This window comes from Taurulus bubalis (genome assembly GCF_910589615.1).
Source record: "Taurulus bubalis genome assembly, chromosome: 13".
Classification (NCBI taxonomy): Eukaryota; Metazoa; Chordata; class Actinopteri; order Perciformes; family Cottidae; genus Taurulus; species Taurulus bubalis.
The window spans coordinates 5,323,981-5,334,597 of NC_136601.1; the positions used below are offsets into that span (position 1 = coordinate 5,323,981).

The window sequence follows — 10,617 nt, forward strand, 5'->3', positions numbered from 1 at the left end:
TGCCAGATGTTCATGTTTCTGTCTTGTCTTTCTGTGGACAGATTTTGTCACATCTTGCACATCTGGGCCAGATGCAGTCACACAATTTGACAGGTTCATAGACAAGATCCAAATTAAGGCCCAGTTTGAATTTGGAGATGGGAGTGATCCGAGCAAGGAAGTAGTCGCCTAGGAAGTGAAGAAGGGGCCATTTTTGGTTTCTACCCAGGATTCAGTGGATACCCACGAGGATTTTTTCTTGGTAGAAGGTTGCATAACATTAGACAGACAAGACAATCAACAACAACAACAACATCTACAGTGCAATAGGTATTAAATTAAGTAAAAAATGTGCTCAGACAAACAGATAACGCTGAGAGGAGCTGCTGATCCGGATGCTAACGCAGGTTCATCACTATGAGCAGCGACCCCTTTTGCATTGTTCTTTGACGTGTTATTGTTGTGAAAATACAAATTATAGCTGCTTTAAAGACATTGTTTTTTGTAATTGAGTGGATGGCATGCTTCAGGGCTGCAGCGTGCTACATTAGTAGCATGCTAGCATGCTACTGTTGTGACGTATGTCTTCGATTTGTCTGGCCTGGGTCTCTTTTGTTATTTGTCACTTCTCTATGGGCGACTGGACTCGTTCCCTTTTGGCTATTACAGTTACAAATATCCATCACTGTGGTCTGTATGAGCAGATATTAATTACTGTACCGGATAACTCGGAATAAGAAGGGAAATTGTTTAACTGTGCTGTTAAATTGTATGTTAATATTGCTCTGAATATTCAGTTTTCTGGGCTGAATTTGCCTCAAAACAAGAGAAACTGCATTTCATACATGATTTTTGTCCTTTCTCTCTCTATTCTGTGATTTTACACCAAAGAGCAGCTTGATAATGAATTAAATAATAAACAGGCAAACAACATTCAGCTAATTCAACAGTAACGACGACAGTCATCTAAGGATAAGGTGATGGGGAGCGGGGAGAGTTAAACAAGGGAAGCAGCGACTAATGTAATTTAGTCTTTTCAGTCACTGGCAGCGTTATGAAAACATAAAATCTTTTTTTTTTTAATGTAAGAGCTCTGAGTAACATTTTCCAGGTCCACAAAAGCAGAAGTCTGTTCACTGTGAATCATAATAACAACAACAACACATATCAGAGACAGATGAATACATAATAATGCTGTTTAGTCAGTCAATAACAAATATATATATTTATATATATATATATTTATACTTATTTAGGACTCCATTGTTGTGTTGTTTGGGTGACTGGAAAGAAGCTTAAATGATTATCTTTCATTTAAATGTATTTGATAATTTAATGGACTCTGTTAACATCAACACCGTCCAATCAATACTTAAATTATAATCCATTAATTAATAACTTAGCTGTGCAGATTTGCTGTGTCACTGAGGCTGTTGAACAGAAAACAAGGATTAACATCTGAACATCTACAACACTGCCCTCTCCTACACTACTAACATGTGTTTTAATAATTGTTTAATTGATTTTAAAGCCTTTTGTTCAGTTTCACGTCGGTAAAAACTCAGTCGTGACACGTCAGAAGCATTTGCAGTGATACCTGCAGTGGCTTGTTTTCCCCGACGGTAGATAAATCCAACAGTAATGGTTCAGATAAGGGCAGCGTGATACACCTTTCTGGTAATTACTCTCAGCCAGTTTCACACACGCACACTGTAAGAAATGTCTGTTACCAAGAGTTTAAATGCCTCTGGTCGAAGTTTAATGAAAAAAGAATCACACAACGCTTTGATGACAATTATCAGTTTTTGTAAATTGACGAATTGATTATTCAACTAATCATTTTCAACTCTTAAAGGAAAACTACAGCACCAACATCTTAGATTCATTAATCATGTACTTTTATGAATGCTTGTGTTCTTAAATGAAGCGTTATTGTTGTAACAATTAGCTTTCATTTGTTTTTACTTGTTTGGCACACTCTTGGACTTCATTTTTTAAATATCATTTCTGGGGGAATTCTAATAGTTTTGTGCTGTTACTGATAGTTGTGTTGTATAACGACTACCCTGCTCCCGGGACTGTATTCATGTTTAGTTTGGACATCTTTTGATGTGCGGACCGGCAAAAGATATAGCTGCCGAGGATAATGGGGAGCCACTAAATAAACAACAAACATGGCCGTCTCTCTCTTGCGTCCTTTGTTTGGACTTTGAGCTGATCAAATAGATCCGTTTTATCATGAACTCCTGGGTTTCATTGTTTCTAATGAGGATTGAACATACTTGCTAGAATGATGTCTTGTTGAGGTAAAGAAGTAGTCAACCATCAATTAATCCACAACATTGTTGAGTCACCTTTCCAGCCTCTTAATTGTTAAAGAGACAGTTCACCCTAAAATCAAAAAGTCACCTTTCCAGCCTCTTAATTGTTAAAGAGACAATTCCCCCTAAAATCAAAAATACATTTTCCCTTGAACCTGTACTGCTATTTATCGAACTCGATTATTTTGGTGCGAGTTGCCTCGTTCTGGAGATATCGGCCACAGAGCTGTCTGCTTTCTCTCGGATAAAATGGGACGACATTGCACTCGTCTTGTGGTGCTCAAAGCGCCAAAAGAAAATACGTCTTGGAAGGAACTTAGGAACTTTTTTTCTACATAAAATAGTCCACAACAAGGTTTGTGGATTATCTTGAGTAACCTTGTCATGAATTCTGGAAAGAGACATTTCTGTTGAGTATTTCAAAATATATTTTTTGCCACTTTAAGCACCACTCGCCGAGTGCCAATTAGTCTCGTCGTATTGGAGAGGAAAGACATCTCTCCTGCCAGTATCTCCAACGCTCACACCAAAACAATCTACATTGATAAATCACAGGGAAAAAAAAAATGTACTTTGGATTCTGTGGTGAACTGTCCCTTTAAGATTGCTGCTTTTCTTATATTCTTATATGATAGTAAACCGAATATCCGTTGGTCACACAAAACAAACTATTTGAAGAATTTTTTTCACAATATTCTGACACATTGCACACCGAACATCACGATTCTTCAGACTAATCATCGATAAAAATCATTATTTGCGCCTCCACCGTCTTGCAACCTCAAAACGTCCTGTGTGTTCTCGGTGGCTCATCTTTAATCCCTCTCCGTGAACCATCCAGCTCAGAGCCAACTTGACCTGCACATCATAAGCCTATTCATGTCAATCTGACACGTCATGCTGATGGGAACAGATCCACTTTGCCCCTGACAGGAACAAGGGATTTCGCCATAATGAACACTCCAGTTCCTCCGGTTCCACAGTGGAGCCAATGAGTCAGGCCCGTGGTCGCATTTTGAATAATGAGAATGAGACTAACTACGCGCAACAGACACAAGAATCCGGTGAATGGCCTGCCAATCACGGTTACTGATTGCGTGCGTGTCCACATGAGGAAGAGTGTGACCATTAGACCCACCGTCAGCGGCGGCGGCAGCCCTGTGGGTGTTGTTACGGCGCCTCCATTAAAATGCTTTTGTTTTGCTTCTGTTTCGCCCTCTGTGTTGTAGTTTTACTTACAGTGTTATTCTGTGTCGCCGCTCTCCTCTGCTGAATATTAATGCCGTCTATGCTAATGGCCTTACACCGGCTGAGGTCGGCCAGGCTCCTCCTCTGAATGTTAATCCGCCGCCTCATTTGCATACGCTTAAGTGTCAAATTCCCCCACAAATCATCGCAGCTGCCTCCGTGCGGCGAGGGCCAGTGGCCCCGGAGCGACAGCACAGAAACAATGTGGTCACGCCGTATGCATGGCATCAAATCCACATCAAAGCCTGTTTAGATTGCCGGGTCACAGCGGGTTCACATTGTGTAAAATGAAGGTAATGGGATAGCAGTCAGCCCCGCCGCAGAAATACAGCCGGGCAGGTAATAAGTATGAATGGAGCCGGTAATAAGGTTGGGATAGAAACAGACCCCGAGTCATCGCAGGAGCAAGACTGTTTAAGCTGCAGCACAGTTATCAGTTCAAAGGTGAGAGCTGATCCCAGGCAAGCGACGCGACGCTTGTTGTGCCGTTGTTGTTGTTTTTTTTTATTCCCTCTTATTTCTGAGTGCACGGCAGGTGAAAAGGTTGTTGCTGAGAAGGAACAGAAAAAGCCGCCCTTCAGCGCGTTTTTTGAAGGAAGAGTTCCACCTAAAAATGTAAAAAAAAAAGAAGAAGCTTTGTTAACGAGCCCAAAGCAGACACCAGGATGATGATATTATTATGTCTATTTGTGGAATTTTGAATCAGATAAAAAACGCCATCAGCGTTCCAAACCACGACTCTCAAAAGCGGCACATTGTGTCATCGTCACTCATAATCAGCTGGAACAATTAGTCAATCCACTGATTAAAGAACCAGGCGACTATTTTGAAAATCGATGACTCATTTAAGTCATTTTTTCGAGATAACATTTTCTACATTCTACGGCCCACTAAACTGAAAACAGACAATTAAAAGACACCGATGTACGTTTTAGGAAACTGTGATTGTAAAAAAAAGAAAAATGTATTTTTTGACATTATATAATTGAAATGATTCATGGAGAGAATAATCTGCAGATTAATCAATGAACATACTCATTAGTTCATCATCATTATAGAAGAGCTGTAAGGAGCAGTTGATCATTTGATTAGTCAACTACTTTGTTGATCAATTAATCATTTGTGTCTTTTTAAAAAGTGCACAATTAGTAGGATTTGTCGGTTGCGGCTTATAAACATAACATTCAAAGTTGGCCCCTCCTCCCCGGCTTAACGATGCTCAGCGGCGGGAGAAAACCGACTCCACGCTCACTCTTGTGTTGGAACGAGCTCTATTCCGCCACGCTGTAGGGTGACGTTTCTATCGGCCTCCCACATTTTTTAACGATCTTCCACCTGGTCGTTTTTTTTACAGAGATTAACACCCAGAAACATCATGAACACAGTAAACTAAGAAACTACCGACACCTTTAGTGGAGCTTATGTGATGATTGAGAGGGGTCATTATTGTCTCTACACTGTTTTTTAGGAAAGTCCTACTTACGTGTTATATGATCGTGAACTGATTGTCTTTTGAGTTTTGGTGGAACAAAACAAGACATTTGAGGACCTGCTCACCTTGGATGCAAAGAAACTGTAATAGACATTTTCCCATTTTTTCCTGAGATTTTGTTGACTAACTGATTTATTGATAATCGAGGGAGTAGTCTGAGAAAGAAGATCAATCAACAGATTATCGAGTAGTGAAAATAATCATGTATTGCAGACCTATAATACACTGCAGGTCTCTCCGCCTACACCTCATAGCTCAGAGCAAACACTTCATGTTGGACATGTGTAAACTTCCAAACACCATAAAACAAGCTCCCTAATGCACTGAACACCACCCGAATTGACTCTTACCTGTCTACATTGGCACAAGAGCATCCATTTTTTACCCGGAAAATCTCCTTTTAACAGATGCTGCAAACATTCCCCACTAAAGGCTCCAGTCCGTGCAACGACTCCGTGTGCAAGACATGGAATCAAAAGAGTAAAACCAGAGTAGCATGTCTCCGCCTAATTCCAACAAGTTGTCATTTCGCCCCCCTGCAGGATTCGCCGCCTGCTCCGCTATAGATGTCGCTTCTCCTGGTGCAGACTATAGCTTTCCTCTGGGGGTGAGAAAGTCTCCTCCGAGTGTCAAGTCCTTGAGTCCTGCGCCTGCCAGTACGAGCAGCAGTTGCACCACCAGCCAAGCAAATTCAAAAGCACACTCATGAATAAGACAAACGGGAGGATTTCTACCAGAAGAGTGACTCCGGTCGACTCCTTGAACAATTTTCTCAAAAGGTGGTGTCACACTGGGGCTTAGTCAGCTCCGCCGTTTAAAAAGTACTCGGAGCGAGAGGGAATGCAAACTATAGTGAGTCATTTCGCCCGGACGGCCTGCCAGCCAGCGCGCTGTTAAGTACGCTCGGAGCCATTCTCATCCTCGACAATGGAAGTTCTTTCACGATGTTAAGCATCTTTACTTTGGGTGATAATTCCGACAAGACGGCTTTTCGCGTACGCTCGGAATCTTTTCTGACTGGGGATCAACAAAATATAAGCAACAAACCCAGTCAAAGAAAGGCTTTAATGTGTCTCTTCACACTAAAAATCCAACAGAGGAATTAACACTATTATGTGTTTTTTGGATTTGTTTCATATGCGTTCTGTCTTCTTGTGTACGTTTGAAAGTGTCCCTGCTCATGATGACGGGTCTAAAGGGACTTTTAACAGCTCATAAAACACAGTTGATGGTTTTATCACCTTGAGAGCTCTGGAGTTTTTCCTGATTTTGTGAGAATGGCTTAAGTTTCAGAAGTCTGCTACAGAAGATGATGCATTATATAATGCGTCAGCTGTAAAATGATGCTGAATATTATGGCTTTTCATTATCGTTGGTGTGGACAGTCCTTTACTTGCAGCATTATGATCCCAAATCCTCAATAAATCTATTTGCATTTGTCTTATAGGAGTAGAGGTGTTACACGTCTCTGCATGCATGAGTAGCATCACTATGTAGGACACATGTCTTTGTCTCTGAGTTACTTGTTTTGCAAACTAAATGTTAATGTATTTGTTCATGCTTCGTCAATATGATAAACATATGAAACATGACATTTTGGGTGTAATACCAACGCGTTATGCTCATTTCCATATTGTGTTGCCTTCATCAAATTGACAAGCCACGTGAGTGGCAAAGTGAAGGTGAAGTTCTTGACAACAGTCTGAGTTTTAATGAAATCAGAAGAAAAGAGAAGGGAAAAAATTGAATGATTCATTAATTCCACATATACAGCAGTGGAATCTAAGGCAGCAAGGCCAATGTCAACAAAACACAAGAGTAAAAGATCATATTAAAAAAAAAAAAAATGAGTTAATCAAACCAATACATCAATAAAAGACCAGTTCACTGCCAGCAGTTTATATCAAACACAGAAAGATGTGGATCTACAACAGCTGCTCGCAGCGCAACCTTGATGAAATATTCAAGACAACAATCCACCAGGACAATTCAGCTATTTTCCTCTAATGGAATCCAGATTTTGGGCAAGAAACATTCCCAACTTCCTGTTTTTGTATCAAAAAACATCGTGACCCTGACACCGGCTGAATGTGAGCTGAATGTTAACGTCGTCTTGTAGGAGTTGGACTGAGCAGCAGAATGACCCCTTCAGGCACGCATCATCATTAAGGGACCAGCAGCTGACCTCGCTTTACAGGAAGTAAACCGTCTGCTTCACGAAGCATATGTATTTGTTTTTTTATCTCAGTTTCAGGCTTAGGAAGAGACAATTTCCTTTTTTCTACATTGAGCTCTGTAAAGGTACATTTCTATTACAATCTTTTCACCTTTTCCTCAAATATGTTTTTCTCACATGCGAAAGGTTTGTGTAAATTGATGGTTACAGTTTTGCATTCACAAGGATAATTGCTATATAATTTCGTTAAAAGCCTGAACTGAGCCGTATGTATGGCACATCTGGATGCAAACAAATTTCAAACGCTGGTTGCATTTATTTCCCAGCTATAAGACACTATTTCTATTTCTCCCTCATTATATTCACCAGCACCTGCATTTCAAACAAACAGTGAGCACATCGCTGCAGAGAAGACGTATTATACATTCCTTCCATTGAACACAGGAGACGAGGAAGAGAAAGAAGATGCTATGAACACCAACAGGAACAAAAAACTAATTATATTATTATGCAATTATATAATTTAGTCTGAGGAGATGGAGGTAATGGTTTCAACTGATGTGTGTCTACTTAACGTGTGTGTGCATGTGCTTGTGTGTGTGTGTGTGTGTGTGTGTGTGTGTGTGTGTGTGTGTGTGTGTGTGTGTGTGTGTTCACATCATAGAACTCATGCATGCTGTTTGTGCTGTATGCACGTCCGGTGGTTCCGTCCTGTCACGTGCGTGTGTTTGTGCACGTGCAAACATGTGCATGCATGCGTGTGTGTGTGTGTGTGTGTGCGTGTGTGTGTGTGTGTGATTGCACTTGGTGTCTGGGTATGTGTAGTGCGGGTGTCGAGGTCCACAGGGGCTCGGACCACTCCCTTTGAATAATGCATCAAACCGGGCCGCTGCATCTCAGCAACATCGCCTTGGTCTGCTTAAAGTTGCAAGTTCCTCTTTAGGAAAGTCGGCTTCATCGCTGCAGCAGCTTCGCTGGAGTCGGGCTCGAAAACCCAGATTTCCTTTAAAATGATTTCATATGGAATCATTTAACTATGGTGCATTAATCATGAATTCAGTTTTTAATGTCGAAGTGGGAATCAAATTCCAGCCTTCAAGCGTCCAGCAGCGACCAGAAGTCACATTATTTAGAGAATTACATATGAGCAAGTATTCATTTGTCAATTCAGAAATAATTAATTGAATTTAAAAGGATTTTTTTGGGGGCAACATTCACTGGTTTTCTTATTCTTCTGTCATAGTTCAGTGAATATTTTTGTTTCTGGGCTGCAGGTCAAACAAAGCAAGACATTGTTAGAGGTCACCATCTCTGAGAACCTGTGATGGTGAGATCCTTTTTGCTATTTAACCATATTCTCTTTGCAAAATTATGAATTATTCATTCAGAACCAATTGGCAGACTAATAATGAAAATAATCCCTCGTCGCAGCCCATTTATAGTTTAAAAAGTGAACAGTTAGGCTGCTAACCGGTGCTTTTTATTGCATTTAGCTGCTCTCCATTCCCCTAAACGTGTGTCTCGAGGACAAACTTCACATGTTGGATGAACTTCTTATCTGCAGATTTACACATTTGACATCACAGAACAGATGCTGAAGACAGATGCTTGCTATGTAATTCACAGTGGGATCACCAAAGGTTTAGACTGAATGGCACTGCACACCAAACTCACTGAGCGCCCAAAAGTTGAAGCATCCGGAAACTGAAATGAAGTCACACTCAACGCAATTATAACGCAATCATCTTAATATTGCAATCAGGGTCACTTTCATTGAGAAAACCTCATCCACAGACACAGTGATGAATCATGGATCGTGAATCATGGCATGCATCAAACACACACCACCCACAGTGGGTAAACTCTGCATTTCATGTCGGTCTGGAGCTGTTGCAATTTTATAACCAAACACATATGCAAATATATGGGGGAAAACCAGGCGATATGGAAATATATGCAAATTATGTAAATGCACGTGAAACAGCTTTGCCTCATGCAGCCGGATGAGAGTTGAATAGTCTCTCAGACATCGATGCTGTCTTATATCTGTAAATAACTTTCTGCGTTAATATGTCTCACTGGCCAAAAAACGGTGCATCTTAATCTGACGACTTTTCAAATTTGGATTAAAATCTTTGAATTGCATATATTTGCGCAGCAGTAGTAATACACCAGGTGAAACTGACGTATACTTCAGGTGGATCGCTCCACTCACATCAGACTCGGGGACACAAGTCGTGCATTTTACATTTTAAAACAACTTCAATTGACACGTGAACGCATCTCCTCCACATATCATGTTTTTTTTGGGTTTTTTTTACTTCAGATGATGGTATTTCTTGTAGCGTATTGTCTCCACACCGGAGCCTGTTTACTTTCACCTCAGGAATGTTTGGCACTTTTGCACCGCATCCACGCCTCCTGCCTGACAGACCGTAATACCGACCCGAGTCCCTCTCCCTCTCTCCAGCCCCAACATCCCGTCCCTCCTGCCCGGCTCCGGACCTTCCACAGTCCCGGCTCCCCTCCCACCGGCACCGCGGCAACCAAGCAACCCTCCCCGGCCGGCGCTCACCTCTGTGCGCGTCTGCAGCCGCTTGTTCATCTCGTAGATCCGATACTCGGGCTGGACCATGTAGGGCGCGTGTCTCCTGTAGAAGGGTCCGAACGGGGACGAGTAGAACGGGTCTTGGGTTGAGTTGGACATGGTGGCTCCTGGCGAGGCGCACGGCGCGATTTCAACATCCAGCGGGAACAGCAGCGCACATTGGAGCGCGATGCTCTCCGAAGACCCCCAGGAGGAAGCAGCCGCTGTCGAGTCTGAGCTGCACTCTGCAAGTTGGCCTGCCTAGTTCGCTGCTATAGCGTGGTGCTGGAGGAGGAGGAGGAGGAGGAGAGGAGGGGGAGGAGGAGGAGGAGGAGGAAGAGAAGGGGGAGGAGGAGGAGATGGGGGGCAGAATCTAAGGGGGAGGAGGGAAGTCGTTTCCTGTTCCCTCAAGACCTACACTCAGTTTTGCACTCTTGCAAAGTTCGAGTGAGATCTGTGTGTGCATGAGTGGTTCTTTGTGTGTTCTATGTTCTCAATCAATGCATTGTTTTAGTTTACACGCATGTGTTTGTGCTGGAAACATAAAGAAAGTGACATTAACAAGAATCTGTTTTCTTAAATTTCTTGGAAGGATCATCATCAGCATATCAGCATATATGGAAAGGTTTTAATGATATGAAACCAGGACTTACCAAAACTGATGGGTCCCTGTAAAGCACAATGTTCAGATGGGTTCAAATGGATCAATTCAAACTGCTGTTACAATGCCTGTTATGAATTTATGGGATAAACATATCGACTAGAATACAACGCTGTCTCCAGCGTATCAGAAATACATTTGGTTTGAAGGAAA

General features: G+C 41.8%; 1 protein-coding gene across 1 annotated transcript in view; it reads right to left on the bottom strand.

Moving 5' to 3' along the window:
• Positions 1–9,923, bottom strand: part of ldb2a (LIM domain binding 2a) — a gene marked incomplete at its 5' end in the record, with an annotated part of 89,463 nt that extends 79,540 nt beyond the window's left edge. Inside the window, one exon of the mRNA XM_079229198.1 lies at positions 9,792–9,923. Within this exon, the coding sequence (XP_079085324.1) occupies positions 9,792–9,923 (132 nt within the window). The remainder of the gene's footprint in view (positions 1–9,791) is intronic.
• Between the last annotated feature and the right edge of the window lie 694 nt (positions 9,924–10,617).